Below are 18093 nucleotides of genomic sequence, written 5' to 3'. Positions count from 1 at the left end.
TGTCACAAGGTGAGACTGATTTCACACAGTGTTGGCAAAATAAAGTTCTGAGGAACATATTGATATTACAGGAAGCAAAAGATTTGCACCAATCCCTTGTAGGATGAGCCTGCTTGTCAGGCTACTCAGGCAAGACGTGAGATACTATTGAGGCAGGTCTGTAGTCAACACCCTACCTTAAGCAGAAAAGATGGTGAAATCCTACTGGGTGAATAAGTGGAAACGACTCTGAATTTTCTTTCTATCTGTTTTCCATTTACTTTTATTGCCCTTTGTTTTAAGCTGTTCAAAATTGACAAAATGAGAGAAGTCAACAGAAGGGGTTAGTGATCTAAAAATGTCACCAGAAGTTAACCAGTTAACTTCATATTAGGCAGGAATGTCTGCTGAATGAAGTTTATAGTGTACTTTTTTTTGAGGGCTTGTCTTCCCTTGTTTAAAGTTTACTTTCGTGAACTCAAGTAGGATCGGAGCTGGTGGTGAATAATTTATCACTAGCATGAATGGGCTCATTAGTTGGATTTTCAAAGTTTAAATGAGTTTTGTGATTGTCATTACATGCGTCTTCTGTTCAGTGGACGGGTAAAATGACAGTTTGGCCATGTCTTTGCTTGTAACGGACAGTCAGCCTCTATTTGCAGATTTGCTGTTTTGTTTTGCTAAGATTGTTCAGAATATACAGCAAATCAGTTCTTGCTTGGCAACATTTTTTTTCTGCTTTACAGACCATTGCTGTGGTGAGTAGTGAAACTTATGTAAATTATCCTTTAGAAATGTATTCAGCCTATTTTTAGTTTTCTCCAGCATTGCAGAGAATGGGCTATGATAAATTGATAGCGCAATGAATACTTTCTGACAGTAAAGATAACTTGCAAACTCTATGAAATTTGACTGTTAGTTATTTTATTTGTAAAGGAAATGAAAGGCTTTTGCTCTAATAAAACAGAGCATGGAGAGTGGGAAGAGATTCTGACTAAATAATTCTATTTTTATGCACATCTCTGTTCAGTGAGATTTTACATCATTACGGTAGTCACAAAGACAAAAAGAAAAAGTTTGTATTTATTTATTGCCTTTCCAATTTCAAGACATTCCAAAGTGCGTTCAGCAAGTGAAGTGTTTTCACCATTGTACTGAATCAAGTGCAGCAGCCAGTGTGCTCCTAGAAGGCAGAAACAAGATCATATCTGTTTTAAAAATTGATGGATGATATTGGCCAGGACACAGCAGAGGCTACCACTGGTGAAATCTGCAGCGTAAATGGGATCAGTTTAATCTTCAGCTCATTAGATGTTCTTTCATAGTTTAGCTCAAAGCAAGTAAAAGAATTTAATACTTTGCATTGCTGACTAGATAAGCCTACAACCTGGTGTGGCACTGAATGCATTCACTGACCAAACCAATTTCTGTCTGCATATTTCTGGGAGCCCCCAGGTGTCTGCATTTGACAGCTCGGAGCTTGGCTTGATTCTAATGTTCACACAGGACCCTCCCGAGCCTCCTGCTTGCATTTTGACCTGCTTGCTGACACTCTGCTAATATATTTAGAGTGGTCACTTTGGTGAGATATCACCTGTTAATCCTTTTGGGGCTGCACACCAGCAAAAATCCAGAACTACTACCAGCTTTATGCTTCCGGTTTCAAAGTCTTCCTTTATATTGCAACTCTCTGTTCCAGCAGACATACACTTGATATATCAGCCACTTTAATTTGTAATTGGTTTGTTGTTGTTACATGTACCGAGATACAGTGAAAAGCTTTCTGCGTGCCAGACAGACAGATCATTCCATACATAAATACATCAAGGTAGTATAAAAGGGAAACAATAAACGAAAGCAGAATATACAGTTACAGGGAAAGTGCAGCGCAGGTTTTTTCCTCCACATTTTCCAAAATAAAGGACGTGGTAAAATATTACTGTGAATGATCGCTAATATTTATCTTGTATGGATTAAAAGACACAATGCAGTATTTTAGAGCCATTTAGAACAAATTCCCCCCTGAATCTTCATAAAATCTTGGCCAGTCTACCACATCATATTCACTTCCCTGCTCTTATCCCCATATCCCTTGGTTCCTTGAATATGCTAAGATTTAATGGTCTTACCTTTGAATGAATGTTTTCAACAACTGAGCAGCCACGGTGCTCAGAGGTAGAAAAGTCCCAAGATTTACAAGCCCCCTGAGTAAAGATATTTCACATCATTCCTAAATAGTTAACTTCTTATCTTGGGATGAGTTCCCCCTAAGTTTCAGATTTTGCAGTCAAAGAAAATAGCCTCTCTGCCTCTACCTTGATCCTTTTCAGAATCTTGTACAGTTCAGTGAGATTTCTTTTCATTTTTCTAAATGTCAGTAACTGTGGTCTAATCTTACTCGACCTCTTCTTTAAAGGACGTGCCAGTCCCTTTGTCCATCTTTTCAATTCCATTGTTGCCACTTTTGGTGTGATGAGACAGTGATAGTTTGCTTATAAACCCCTTCATGAATTGGTCCAGATTACTTGATGAATGTTGAGAGGAAGGAAAAAAAAGAAAAGCATGTCTATAGTCACTTCCTCACTCATTTCAGAAAATCCCAAAGTATTTTATGGCAGATGAAGTACTTTTGAAGGATAGTTGCTGTTCTAATGCAGGTAATGTAGCAAACAAATGGCAACCAGTAAGCTTCCACCATCAGCAGTGTGATGATCACCAAATCATTTTTTTCAATATTTTTTCAATAACGTTGACTAATGAATCGAGTTCAAGAGCCGTGAGTGAGGTAGTGTTGCAGCTCTATAAAGCTTGGTTAGACCATACTTAGAGTGCTGTGTTCAGTTCTGGTCGTCTCATCATAGGAAGGATGTGGAAGCTTTGGAGAGGGTGCAGAGGAGATTTACCAGGATGCTGCCTGGATTAGAGAACGTCTTATGAGGAAAGGTCGAGCAAGCTAGGGCTTCTCTCTTTGAAGTGACACAGGATGAGAGGTGACTTGATAGAGGTGTATATGATTATGAGAGGCATAGGTAGAGTGGACAGCCAGCACCTTCCCAGAGTGGCACTGGCCAATACCAGAGGACATCCGTTTAAGGTGAGTGGAGGAAAGTTTAGGGGAGATGTCAGAGGTAGGTTCTTTACACAGAGAGTGGTGTATGCCTGGAATGCACTGCCAGGGGATGGTGGTAGAGGCTGATACAATGGGGACATTTAAGAAACTCTTAGATAGGCATATAGATATAAGAAAAATGGACGGTTATGGTCTGTGTAGGAGGGAAGGGTTGGATCGATTGTGGAGTAGGTTTATATAGGTCGGCACAACATCATGGGTCGAAGGGCCCATACTGTGCTGTACTGTTCTGTGTAGCAGTTAGTGTAACACTATTACAGTGCCAGCAACCCGGGTTCAATTCCCGCCGCTGTCTGTGAGGAGTTTGTACGTTCTCCCTGTCTGTCTGTGTGTGGGTTTCCTCTGGGTGCTCCAGTTTCCTCCCACATTCCAAAGATGTACAGGTTAGGAGTCATGGACATGGTATGTTGGCGCTGGAAGAGTGGTGACACTTGCGGGCTGCCCCCAGCACATTCTCAGTAACGCAAAAAGACATATTTCATTGTGTGTTTCGATGTACATGTGACGAATAAATAAATATCTTAAATATTGACCAGCGTGTCAGAGTTAAGTCCTCTGCACTTCTGTAAATGGTGCCTTGGGATCTTCTGTTAAAGGTGTCTTGGGATCTGAGAGAGCTGATAGGTTTGACTGTAACATGGCATCTGAAGGATAGTGCAGCTGAACAGTGTCATTTTAGATTTGCCTGCTCATACTCCGGGAATGGGACTCGAAGCTTAAGGCTTGGTTCTCATGCCACCCATGGAACGAAGGATAATGCAAGGGAAGAGTGATCAAAAGAAGTCATGCTAACTTGCTTCATTCAGTACTTGGCTTGGAAAACATCTGCCAGGAAGCAAGAGAGATTGGAGTGACCTGTAACTTGTGATCCAAATCAGAAACTTGTGGTTAGCAGTGTGGCATACTACAACTCGAGTTACTTCATTGTCTGCCAGCTCCATATTCGATCACCACTTCAGACACTGATACAGATAATGAAAACTGTGTGAGATAAAGGGATGAATCTCTCAGTTTGTTTATTAAATAAACATTGCTCAAGTTTACCAATGAGCAGCATAGGTGGTGCTAGCTGTAATATCTGTATATACCCACCTCTTACCCTCTGCTCCCCCCCGCCACCCAGCTTTTCCTGTCAGTGTTGCCCTATGCAGTGTAACCTAGGTTCTTTGGTTTTCCTCCAGTTTTTATTCTATTCCTCCTCTTCTGAGTATGTAGTTTTGCCGTTTCATTGGCATTGTGTGGAAATTCTCCTCTTAGCCTGCTTCCAGATTTGCTGCTAATCCAGTGATCAGGACAAATGTGCAGAAATTTAAAGAGGAGATACAAGAGACTACAGATGCTGGAGCACCAAATAAGATGCATGGGGAACTCAGCGGGTCAGGCAGCATCTCTGGAGACAGACAGTGGATGTTTTGGGTCGAGACCCCTCATCCGGACTCTTCATCAGAAGTTTAAATCCACAAGAAACTGCAGAGAGTTGTGGACACAGCGCAGCACATCACGGAAACCAGCCTCCCCTCCATGGACTCTGTATATAATTCTCGCTGCCTTGGTGAAGTAGCCAACATAATCAAAGGCCCCACCCTCCCTGGTCATTCTCTCTTCTCTCTCCTCCCATCAGGCAGAAGATACAGGAGCCTGAGGGCACATACCACCAGGCTCAAGGACAGCTTCTATCCTACTGTGATAAGACTATTGGAATGGTTCCCTTAGGTGATGAGGTGGAGTCTTGACCTCACAATCTACCTTGTTATGACCTTGTGCCTTATTGCCTACCTGCATTGCACTTCCTCTGTAGCTGTGACACTTTACTCTGTATTCTGTTATTGTTTTTACCCTGTACTACCTCAATGCACTGTGTAATGAATTGATCTGTACAAACGGTATGCAAGACAAGTTTTTCCACTGTGGTACAAGTGACAATAATAAACCAATTCCAATCATGGCAACAAGTTAAATAAACTGGAATAAAACCTGACGTTGGTAACGGTGACATTGAAGCTACTGGATTGTTGTTTAAAAACCAATTAGTTTAGGACTGTCCTTTGGGGAAGGAAATATGTCACCTTTTGCCAGCCTGGCCTTTATTATATCTCTAGATCTACATTTGGCTCCTAACTACTCCCTGAAAATGGTGAAGTTCTCAGTTGTCATTGGCAGCGATGGGTGAAAAGTAAATATTCACTTAGAAAACAATTCCCATTTCTCAGAAATTAGTAAAAAGATGGACGCATTTACAGGCTGTCCCCATGTTACAAATGCCCAACTTATGGACACAATCCTACATTCAAATGAACCCCCATAATATTATTAAGTTCAGAAATCCGACGTGCGTATATATGTTTGACATAACGAATGACAGAACTAGTTTCCTTTCTCTCTCCATTTTTAATAATTATTTGTTCTTGTTGATCTAATGTATATTTGATGCATTCATTACAATATTGTGAAGGTGTTGTTACCATATTGTATGATTTTTGTGTATTTTCCAACTTATGAATTTAGAGACGGCCTGTGTGTGGTGCCTTTCACATTCTTGTGATATCTTCCAATGCTTTTTATAACTGTTTGTTACAACTTTTTGATGTGTACTTAAGGTTGTAATGTTGGAAATGGAATTCCAATTCATTCCACAGGTCATGGTATGAGAATGACTAGATGTTTGTAATGCAGGTTGAGAAATATAGCTTGGAAAAATTGTGTGCTCTTCTTTGTATTGTGTTGTGGGTATTTTAACATCCTCCTGAGATATTTTAACATCCTCCTGAGCTGATTTAATATCTAGATTAAAAGATTGTTCTGAGTAGCAGTTTTGTAATGGAGTATCTAGATCATGTCCAGGTTTCTTGAGCTGTATTTGATTTGGTACCCTTCTGAAGCAAGGTGATACCCATACAACTTTTGCATTACTACCGAGCAGATTGCACATTGATAAGGAGATACCTTGATCCTGCGACTGGTGAGCATTTCTGCACACTTAATTAACAGCAGCTCCCTAATAATTGATGGTGATATGCTAGCTGAAGTATTGGGGGTAAAATTGGTCAGAGCCACTACTACTTTCCTCTTAGGCATTCCCTTGGGATCAAGGACGTATACTTCCATTTCAATTCTGTGCGTTCTGAGGTGGCTAATGAAGCCATATGGGAGTGATATTGATAGGGCAAGTGGTAGCCAACAAGGTGATGGATGGATAGTTTGTGAGGTGGTACGCTCCTCCCTTCACTTAAGCAAGACCTCTGTCTACTCCTGATGCATCACCTTGAGGTTCTCAATTCCATCCCAAATGCTACTTCTCTATTTTGAGTGTTCATGAGCCAGAGACTCCCTGGATTCAGTGGAGATGCTGGATTTTTTGTTTAAAGAGGCTTTGAGTTCATTCTATATCTTTTTCTCTGTCAATCTGGTAATCCCGTAATAGAGCTTGGAATAGATCTTGGGCATGTGAACAATGTGTCCTGCCCAACGTAGCCTACAGAATGCAATTTGGGCCTCAGTGCTAGGGATGTTGGCTTGGGAGTGGTCACTGATATTGCTTTGCTTGTTCTTCTAGTCATTGTGCAGAAACAGCTTTGGTGCTATCTTGAGATGCCTGCTGCAGGTAATCCAGGACCTAGAAGCATATAGGAGGGCAGGGATCACAGCCTGGTACACCATGAGTTTTGTGACAGGTCTGAGATCTTGATCTTCAAATATCTTTTTTGTCAATCAACCAAAGGTGGTTCGTGCATTAAAGATGGTGGTGAATTTAATTAATGATGTCTGCCTTTACTGAGATGCGGCTACTGAGTGGTGACTACACTCCAGAACCAAGGTTACCCAATCTCAGTAATTGAGTAGCAGTACTGAGTTGCACATAGCACTTGAGTTTGTGCACACTTGGACTTTGAGCTTCAAGCCTTTGTTGGTGCTTTCACTGAAGCATTTGAGATTGTGGGTCTTACATTCAACATTTACAGAACAAAGATCCCCCACTAACCTTCTTGTTGCACCACATTGTCCTCCAACAAGAACAGTTTGTGGTGAGACTCTGGAAAATGTGAATCGCTTCCCATATTTTGGGTAGGTCAACACTATGGGAGTGGATAATAATGCATTGGTAGCCTGTTTTACATCATATCTGAATTTACTTACCATTGGCACAAAAAAGCTAGGAAATTGGGACATGATTTATTGCGGACTTCCAATATTTCTTGCCTGTAGACCACTTTCACCCATTTTTATTTTTTTTCTTCCTGGTGTTTGAGTATTGGAGGTAATTGTAATGTCCCAACCACTTCCCATTCTGAAAAACCATTATTTTGCTTTAAAGAGACTTGTATATGGTGTCAGGCATGGTAATTAATTGGTTTATTATTGTCACATGTACCGATGTGCAGTGAAAAACTTTATTTTGCATGCCATCCATACAGATCATTTCATCACCAGTACATCAAGGTAGTACAAGGGAAAAACGATAGCAGAATGCAGAATATAGTGTTACATTTATAGAGCAAGAGCAAGTGCAGTGCAGGCAGACAATAAGGTGCAAGGCCATAATGAAGTAGATTATGAGGTCAAGAGTCCATCTTATCGTACAAGAGGTCTGTTCAGTAGTCTTGTAACAGCAGGATAGAAGCTATCCTTGAGCCTGATGGTATGTGCTTTCATGCTTTTTTATCTTCTGCCTGATGGGAGGGGGGAGAAGAAAGAATGTCTGGGGTAGGAGGGGTTTTTGATTATGCTGGCTGCTTTACTGAGGCAGTGAGAAGTGTAGACAGAGTCAATGGAGGGAAGGCTGGTTTTCATGATGTGGACGTAGCTCAGCACAACTCTCTGCAGTTTCTTGCAGTCTTGGGCAGAGCAGTTGCCATACCAAGCTGCAATATAGTCTGCACATTTTTTTGTACTTGTGGCTTTGGAATCTGGGCATAATTGGAATTTCTTGAACTACTGTGGACCTGATGAAGATGCTCCTCATTATGCTGTTCAGTGGGGAGTTTAGGGATTTAAAGTCAATGATAGTTTTAAAATGGTGATTTAACTCTTAAGAGAGAGTGATGTGCATTTGGAAGTGAATCTACAGATAGTGACATACCTCTGTCCTCAGTGGTCAAAATACGCTTAGTGAATAACTGCAGTTCATTTTGTAGATGGCGTACACTGCAACCACAATACTTAAGTGGTGGAGAGAATGAATATTTAGGATTGTGGAGGAGATCCAAATATTAGGGTATGTTGAAGCGAGTGCAGTGAAGCAAACATGTTTAACTGATGTTTCCATGTCTGTTTCTATGTCCACACGGCTAAGTACTCAATTGTTCTGTTTCCTGGTGTCTGGGAAAGACTTGCATTTAGCTATGAGCAGAATCTGGGATTTGTGCCTACCTGTTTTTGTTTATGATGCACAACAATGTAGATGTATAGTCTCAAAGCTAACCAGCTCTCGTCCAGAAATTCAAGAATACAATGTCAACATTTGTTTTCATTTTCTCACTCGAAAGATAACCTTCTTCCTTGGCAGATAACTTAACTCAGCAGATAACACATACCAGTAGCTGAACGCACACTTCACAGCAGAAGAGATTTTGCATGAAATTTATGTCTTAGCACATACTAATTTAGTATTCTACAAATAGAGAAGCTAGGGATTTTATAAATACTTTACCTTTCAGTATTTTTTTTGCAGTAATAGCTTCAGCAAGTTGAAGGATTGTCTTGGAAGAAAAGAACATGGATTCTAATGGGAAAAGTTTGCTTTGTTGTCCAGGAACCTTTTCCCTTTTACTTTCCTTAGTTTTCTATGACGATTTTGACTGGATGAGCAATGAAAACTTTTTCAGTCGTTGAGGATCAGTTTGTTCCTCTTTTGTGCAGGAGAAAAATCTCCAGAGAGATGAATAATCTATATATTTTTCATTTTTTCTGTTCAGTCTTCTGCATTAATCTTTGTAAATTCTTCATGGATTTCTTATCCAATTAGTTGTTACTTATGTATAAACTGAGTTATCAGATTCTGACTTCTTGTGCAGATTGTCTGTTTTGGTGTCCTGCAATACTTCAGACATTCCAGAAGTACATTGTCGTTGGTTGTGACATAAAGGGATGTGAAAGGGTTTTCAGAACTGTCAGAGACACAAGGGACTGCAGATGCTGGAATCTGGAGCAACAGACAAGATGCTGGAGAAACTCTGTGGGTCAGGCAGCATCTATGGAGGGAAATGGACAGTTGACATTTTGGGTTGAGAGAAGGGTCTTGGCTCAAAACAACGACTGTCCATTTTCCTCTATAGATGCTGCCTGACCTGCTGAGTTCCTCCAGCATCTTCTGTGTTTCTTTCAGGACTATTATGTCTGTGACAGATCTTGTTACTCCTTTGCACACAAATAGTTTACTTGAAGCTAAGGCGCTAAGGTCAGTTTCAGCATCACTTTTATAATGCTGGCTGAAAGCAGATTGATCATAGAATCTGAATTTATGTTGGCTACTCACTGACCAGGTAGCTACATATTTTATTTAAAGGTTTATGAATTTTATTGGAGCATTTGCAGCATTCTGGTTTCATTATCATGATTTGGCCAAATATTAAATTTATTGGAGTATGCTTAGATCATCAACTCAATCAAGTCTGTAATCTTCCCCCTCCAATGAGAAAGTAAAATTTAGCTGTGTAAAATTGCTTAAGACAAAGTTCTCTCCCTCTGCTGATATTATTTCATTGGATTTGCTTTTACTTTCCTATCGCTGCCTCAAATTATAATATTTCCTTTAACCTCAACTGTGTGTTCAAATGTTCTGCTACAAGTTGGTTTCAGAGGTACAGTGCTAGTCAAATCCCTGCGGGACTGGACTGGCAATAAGCAAATTAAGTACAAACAGAGTAGCAAGTTGCTATAGCAACTCTGCAGCTAAATTACTTTACTGGCAGCCATGATATAATTTTCCTGCTTAGAGGCTCAAGGGATTTGAAGTTCCATTTGTAGCCAAAGTTATTTCAGCTCATTGGCATAGAAGAGAGGTGGGGGAGAAATCACTTAACTGATGATGTACACATCTGGCCTAACTTTTTTGTTTTACTTCCATTAGGAACCTCGGTCTAAATGGGTCCAGTCATGCCTCCCAGCAAGAAGCCAGAAGGCTCGGGAATTAGTGTTTCAAGCGGACTGAGCCAGTGTTACCCCGGGAGTTCACTGACCAAGGCACTCCAGGAGGTCGAAGAGTTGGACTTAACGAGCAGTTGTTTGCCTGCCATCTGTTTGGAGAAGGTGGCCATGGAGGATGAAGAGCTAACAAACCTGAACTGGCTACATGAGAGCAAGAACCTACTCAAAAGTTTTGGGGACACAGGACTGCGTAGTGTCAGTCCTGTTCAGGATATTGATGAGGACACCCCTCCATCCCCTGCTCATTCTGATCAGCCCTATGATGCCAAGCAAAACCCTAATTGCAAACCACCCTATTCCTTCAGCTGTCTCATATTTATGGCTATTGAGGACTCGCCCAGCAAACGCCTGCCTGTTAAGGATATATACAACTGGATCCTAGAACATTTCCCTTATTTTGCAAATGCTCCAACTGGGTGGAAAAACTCTGTTAGACACAATCTGTCTTTGAATAAATGCTTCAAGAAAGTAGACAAGGACAGGAGTCAGGTGAGTTTTTATTTTTAATATTTGCTCCTTTTATCTATTTACATGTACTTCATTTATGGTGTTAACTTTTCTCATAACAAGAGTGAATAAATGTGCAAGATTTCTGTGCATGTCCACCTGGTTTGCAGAAATTGTTTGAGCCAAATATGTTACAAGTGTCTTCTACTGTGGATCCAAAGCAGCCATATCTCTGAAATTGAAAATTGTTTAATCGTTAGAGTCAAAGGTCAAACTTTTCAGGATTGAGGTAAATCATAGCACCAGATCTTCAGAAATGGATGCACAACAGGATGTTCCCCAGACATCTGTGTTTTTAGAATTTAATTTCTAATTTTGGAATGCTATAATTTTGTAGTTGTGTTTAACTGTTGCTGAAAAGAAAACCTCTTATGTAATACCCAATGTGAGAAAAATGTCACTCTTGTGTTTTATTTTTTTCTTTCTCCCTTCCTCCTGCATAGGTTCTCGCTTCCATTTCAACATTTCATCCATTCTGTGCAGCCTACCTCTGCCTTTGTGTGCATTCTCTCATTCCCTTTTTTTTAAACTTTTATTTTCTTTGTGAATTACATTCTCTTTCTCTCTTGCACCCTCTCTTTCAGACATGTATCTTTCTCCCGTCAATCTCTTGCAAACTCTGCTTTTCATACTTTGTCCTTCTGCATGCTTGCTCTCCCTTTTGTATTCTGTCTCATCTTATCCCCTCTCCCACTCGTTGTCCATAAAGGCCAGCAATTTTCTTAGCTGTAGGATCGGTTGAAAGCCAAGTTGTACTGCGGCCAGATCTAAAGTAATGGATGCTACAATACTACCACATGGCAGTTAATAGTTATGCTTGCTGCCAACTGCACTTCAGATTGGAAGAAGCAGGTGAAACCTATCAAAAAAAAGGCTCTGGGGGCAACCCTGCAGTATAAATAAGGTCTAATGCAAACCTCCGGAGAAAGGAAATACCATCACAGGCAAAGGTTTTGATTTTTTTAATCTGATTGTGCACCTGTAAAGCATTATGGAATGTTTTACTTATACGATTGTTTTCTGAATTCAAGTTGCTTTTATTGATCTCCCATCTCCAGAGTCTGAAGGCTCACAATGGCAAAGTTAAATGGTCGCTGTTGGGTTTGCTGCTTCTTTTCTCTGGCCACAGACAGTTTTGGTTTGCAGCCAGCTGCTGTGCAATTTTTACACTGCCCTCCTGCATGGATCTACCAAAAGAACAGTCAAGTTGCACATGTTACTTTGTTCTGACTGCGCACATGTAGCCTCATGTTGTCAAAGCCAAGCTGCTGGGTATATTGAGCAAATTCTGTTCAAGGAAATGCACAGTACATATTGTGAGCAGCTTTGTTGGTTCACAGTATAAATAGGTTACAATTCAAGTGTATTTGTAAGTCAGCTTAATGCCTTAATGCACCCTTTACGTAATGTATGAATGAACATTAGCACACTGGGATAGATAAAGAAATGTACACAGCATCTTACACAACATTTTCATGGTGTCTGAAAGTGCTTTAAAGTCAAATTGATGTATTTTAATTGTTATAATGTGGGAAATTTAGTCGCCAATTTGTGTAGGGTAAGTTCCCCAAATAGCAACATGAAAATGACCAGACGATATGTTATAGTTTGTAATATTGAGCGAGGGACAAAGGTTGACCAGAACAACCAAGAGAACTCTTATACTGTTTAAAATTGAGCCATAGGATCATTTACAGTCACTTGAAGGGTTATTGGATCTCAGTTAAATGTCTTATCTAAAAGATGGCATTTGAGATTGTGCATCCCTCCTACAATGCTGCATTGGTGTGTCTGTCCAGAGTTTTGTGCTTCAGTTAATAGAATGAAATATGAACCCACAACCAACTGATTTGTAAATGAGAGTGGGCCCATTGGATCTTAGTTGACATCTTTTGTTGCTATGCAAATATAGTCCAGCAAAACAGTAGCCTACTTTAAAGTCTCTTACTAAAACACAAGATGCTGGATACACACAGCAGGTTAAGCAGTGTATGTGAAAAGAGAAATAGAATTAACATTTCAGGTCAAAGACCCTTCAAATGCTGCTTGATTTGCTGAGTGATTCCGGCATTTTCTGTTGCAGATATCCAGCACCTGAATTGTTTTTATTTTCATTTTTAAAATCTCTTTTATTCAACTCAAGGGCAATAAAAATGGGGAGAGGAGTAAAACAGGCCATTGGCTTGGTATCACCTGAATTTAAAAAAAACTGAAGAACCTTAAATTGAAGAATAAAAGAAGAATTTTAAGGCCGGGTTATTTAACACACTGAGCTTTATATTGCAGTATCTCATTGGCATATGCAAACTTGCGGTGGCGGTCATTAAAAAATAGTTGACTTTTTAAAAACTATTGTCCTAGATATTTCTTGTTTTGACTGATGATGTTCTACTAAGTAGACTGTATTTATTTCTCCTTTGGGTGTAGCATTGTTGATTCATGAATAAAATATTATTTAAGGATTAGAGGAAAGACTTTGTAAATTTGTTTACCTTGACTTCAATATAGATTAAGCGCAGTACTGAAATATTGCAGTAAACTTTCATACAGTTTGTGACAAGTGCCATCTATGATCAATAAGTATCAATTACAAACTGAAGAATAAACATACTGTAACTTTTATATTGAAGATTATTTTTGGGAAAGTTTCTATGAATGAAAGAATGAGATTTTGAAATTATCTTTCTGTGAAGGCATTATAGAGAAAATACTACCTTTATGGCAATGATGTGTTTATCTCTGTTTACTACCCATTTACTTGACTGGTTTGCAAGAACATGGGTTGTTGAAGGAAGTTGAAGTACTCTTTTGTCACAGTCACTCAACTGCTTGTTTTAGCATGCACAGTTCAGTCCCTTTGGATCCAATTTTAATAAATGACTCTCGGGCACAGCAGGGCAGTAAGTCAATAGAATCACAACAGAATTATGGCAAATCTACAGCACAGGAGCTTATTCAGCCTGTTGTGTCTGGTTGTGAAAGAGCTACCCAGCCCATCTTTCCAACATAAGGTGCTACAGTACACAAAGGCATTCTTCTTCAGAACATAACCAAATCAGTAGTAATGGCAGTCGAGCTGACTATTGTCAAAGACAGACAGTCAAAGCAAGAAGACCTTTTATTCTTCAGGTGTTTGCTGGTTAATAAAATAGTTCAACTGTCTGTCTATCTTGTCCTCATGATCTGTTTGATCTGTTGCAAATGAATTATATTCCCAATTAAACTAGAATAATGCACATTATTGTGCAGCACAAAATGCACCTGCAGATGCTAAAATAGTATCAAAGGGGTGTGCGTGAACCCATAGGCTAAAAGTGTGGTGTCCTTCATTAAATATAGTAATTGCATCCTTGAGCTGGGTTAATTCTGATAGATTGGATAGAAGCACTAAGAGGAAATGTTTGTCATAAAGCACTGGAGGAGCTCAGTGGGTCAGGCAGCATCTATGGAGGGAAATGGACAGTTGATGTTTCGGGTGGAGATGTCAGTGTTGCAACATTTGTGAAGAACATCCCAGTTTTTGTTTGGAAGGTCAGACAGGAATTGGGGGTGGCGGGGGGTGGTGTTGAAGTTCATTCACTAGTACAAAACTTGACTATGAATGGTTTCCTTTCTATTCCCTAACATTCTAGCTGAGATGTTTCGAATAGAAAAAGAACCAAGCTAAGCAAAACTTCAGAGGTTGGGATTTTACCTTTAAACCCCATTTATAGCTCTTAATGATCAGAGAGCCTTTTCTTGAAGAGATTCTCCTCTATTGGCTTTTGGCCCAGCTGCTGTTTTAAAAAAAAAGCTATCCTGCTGACATTACAGGGCCATTCTGCAGCAGCCTAATTAACTTTAAAGCAACTGTGCATGGAACACCACATGGCTTTAATGTTGCTTTTTGCAATTACAATGGAACCCCTTAAGCAAATACCTGATAAGCAAATAGCTCAGTTAAATGAACAAAATATCACTGCACAAATCCTCTTACCTCCCAGTGAATTCCAGTCACTGAAACAAATTGAGTAGTCTGGAACTATGATTTTCAAACTTTGTGCATAGTATTCATTTTCCACCTTTAAATATTGGTGTTTTCTTAAGCTTTTATACTAGAAAATGTAAATATTTTCAGAAATATAAAATTGAAATCACAAACAAAAATATACAACATTGAATACCTCTGCTTCGCGGAGATGTTTAGAGGAGAAAAAGAACCAAGCTAGATGAAACTTCAGAGGTTGGGATTGTACCTTTAAACCCCATTTATACCTCTCAATGATCAGAGAGGCTTTTCTTGAAGACTCTGCTGGCTTTTGACCCATCTGCTGTAAACAAAAACATTCTGTTGACCTGCTCAGCTTTTGAATTAAAGTTTGAAACTCAAAGAATACACACAGAATATTCTGAATTCCACAGCTTCAGGTGTCCTTGTGGCATTCTAACCCACTTTTTATTTACTTGTGACTTGCTAGACTATTCTAGAGGACAGTTAAGAGTCGACCTCATTCGGCTAGGCTCGGCAAATTTTCTTCTTTGGAGGGCATTAGTGAACTGGATGGGTTTTTAGTGACAGTTTGGTAGTGTTGTGATCACTTATACTAGCTTTATATTCCAGATTTATTTAACTATTTTAATTTACAGCTAGAGCTGTCATGATGGGATTGAAATTCATGTCACTATGTCAATAATCTCTGCCTCTGGATACTTGTCCATTGTTTACCACTGTGATATTGCATTCCTTGCTGTTGGTGTTTTTTTTAATTTTAATAGTTTCTTGGGAAAGAATCCTGTTTATTGCCAAAGGTGGCTAATGAGGCCAGTAATGTGGGAACTGAACACTGTTGGGGCAGGAGCTTTCTGAAGGAGCAGATCGATGGATAGCTTGTGAAATGGTGTGCTGCTCTCCCAGGGTTTCTTTTATGCTCTGTGTGGCCTTGCAGTTCTCAATAATATCTTGAATACTCCATTTTGAGAAGTCATATGGACCAGAGGTTCCCAAAAGTTGGTAGGGATATTGCACTTCTTCAAGAAGGCGTTGAGCACATCCTTGACTCGTTTTGCTAAATTGCAGCTAATATATGCTTTTAAAACATTGCGTGAGGTGGAACCAAGTTTGTTTGGGACAAAAAAACTACAATGGCGTAGGAGAATAGTCAAGATGGTTAATCTAGGGTTTCTGACTTAGCAGACATTTTTATGCAGGCTCCACTTTATTAGTTTTAACTTTCAACCCCTTCCCAGTTCTTGGCAGTGAAACTGCTTCAATGTTGTGTGAACCCAGTTAGGATCACTTGAACTTCCTGGTATCCATGGCTTTTGGCTGTTCCTACCTCCAACAGCACTTAACTATTTGCATGGAAAACAAACTGAGCTACAATCTGTGTAGTTGAGATAGCTCATCCAAAAATATGATATCCTTGACAAACAACACACCAGTAACTTTGTAGATTGGAGGACCAGTTTAGTACTTGTTAAATTGAATGAATTAAATGTCATAACTTCTAACATTATTTTAGTTTTGTTTTAAGTACTTATATGTTTTTTTTGTTTAAGTCAAAGTTTTAATATAGATATGTTTGGTGTTATTTAACATGTGATTGCATTAATAGAGGCACAGAGTCAAAATTTGTCGAAAGCTTCTCATGAAGCTACAGATCAGCAGTTTGCTTTGCCACAGAGTAGTGGATTAAAGGTACGTCAGTGGCATCCGAATACAGCTGTTAAACTCAGTTAGAAGAAACTTAAATACTGGTCAAGAATGGGGGACAAATTTGAGAGACCGTTGAACATAGGAAGTAGTGTTTTTTGTGCTGTGCTGGAGCTTGAAAATATCATCTGTAGAATCCATCAACTTTTGGCATTGATGATACTTTTGAAATCTGAGAAAAGATTAAAAAAAAATGGCTTGCACTAATACTCTTTTATGCCCTTGATGTTTCAAAGCATGTTAAAGCCAATGAAAATCTTATGAACTGCAATCACTATTTTAATATGGGAATTGCAATACTGTATAGCTAGAACATACAGAATGTGCTAAATGCCCATTTTTACTTTTTGTACTCTATTGTTCTTTGCAGGAACCTTCAGAATACTGCCTCCTATATCATTGTAAAGTTTCTTTTCAACACTACTCAGGGTGTTGGTTTTGGCAATTAGTGTCAGATTATAACCAAGAGCATGAAGGCATGGGATTCCCTAGATCATAAATCTACTGCAGAGTTTTTGTTTCTGTGAAGTAGTTTTAGTCTCATGTTTCCACAAATTGTATAACATAATTTTAGAATACCAATAAAGAAAGGAGTTGTTTACTTGTTTCTCACTGGCTGTGATAGAGTGTAAAGTCAACTTTGGTTTGTTCGTTGGCTCACCTGTGGACTTTTAAATGACACTGGGAAAGAGTTAACCATGCCATTTGGCTTTTCTTTTGAAACATGCTGATGATTGGATGGCCATGAGTGGTACACTTGTCCACCTGCTCATCAGTGTGTGAAAAATGTGCTGGTGGATTAATTGGCCACTATAAATTGTGCCTGGTGTGTAGATGAATGGTAGAATCTGGGGGCAATTGATGGGCATGTGGGGAGAAAATAATGGGTTAAAATCAAAAAACTGTCGATGCTGCAGAACAAAAACAGAAAATGCTGGAAATACTAAGCAGGTCAAGCCATGTCTGTGGGAAGAGAAACATCCTGGTTTCACCCTATCAAAGACAACACCCTCCTGTTTTTTCTTGTTTCCTTTTAGGTTCTGATGAAGGGTCTCCGACCTGAAACGTTGATTCTGTTTCTCTTCCTGTAGTGTAGATGGGTGATCGGTGGCTGGGGCAGACTCACTCAGCTGAAGGACATTTTTCCATGCTATACGACTGCAATAGTAATTGTACCGCATCAGCTTCAAGTCTGAAGGCAAATGGTTGGACGGGCTCATTAATGAGTGGGCTAACCATTTTGGCACCATGGTGTTACACTACTAATTGAATATTGAAATTGCTAGAGTGACTTGTATGAAATACTTTTTATTAATAGTGTAGCAGAATCATTAAAATCATTTCTCATATCACTGCTAAAGAGAATCGGTTTTCAAGTCTCTCTCTGGGGTCAAGTCTCCTCTTGACACAGAGAGCGTGTGGAAGAGTGAGTTTTTCTTGCAGCACGAGTCTAACATTCATTAAACCTATGCATGTGAATTTGAATTCATTGCCATCTGTTATTCAGCTTTGGAGAGGAATTTCTTTCTTGTATATGTATTACCATAGCAATGCTGTTCAGTTGATACAAAAAGCAAACAGTTGCCATAGTGATAAACCAGTAATCTGTCAACCTATCTCCTCTCAGAATAGGAGGTGGCAT

The 18093-nt window shown here is 39.5% G+C and overlaps 1 protein-coding gene across 26 annotated transcripts in view; it reads left to right on the top strand.

Annotated features, from left to right (window-relative positions):
* Window positions 1-18093, top strand: part of foxn3 (forkhead box N3) — a 419393-nt gene that overhangs the window by 191453 nt on the left and 209847 nt on the right. For all 26 annotated transcript variants that reach the window (XM_052012160.1, XM_052012316.1, XM_052012176.1 and 23 more), the window contains one exon: window positions 10176-10741. In XM_052012160.1, the coding sequence (XP_051868120.1) occupies window positions 10190-10741 (552 nt within the window). In that variant the 5' untranslated portion in view covers window positions 10176-10189. The remainder of the gene's footprint in view (window positions 1-10175; window positions 10742-18093) is intronic.

Source organism: Pristis pectinata, chromosome 1 (genome assembly GCF_009764475.1).
Source record: "Pristis pectinata isolate sPriPec2 chromosome 1, sPriPec2.1.pri, whole genome shotgun sequence".
Lineage (NCBI taxonomy): Eukaryota > Metazoa > Chordata > Chondrichthyes > Rhinopristiformes > Pristidae > Pristis > Pristis pectinata.
The sequence above is the reverse complement of the archived record's forward strand: the minus strand, read 5'-3'. Positions and strand labels throughout refer to the sequence as shown.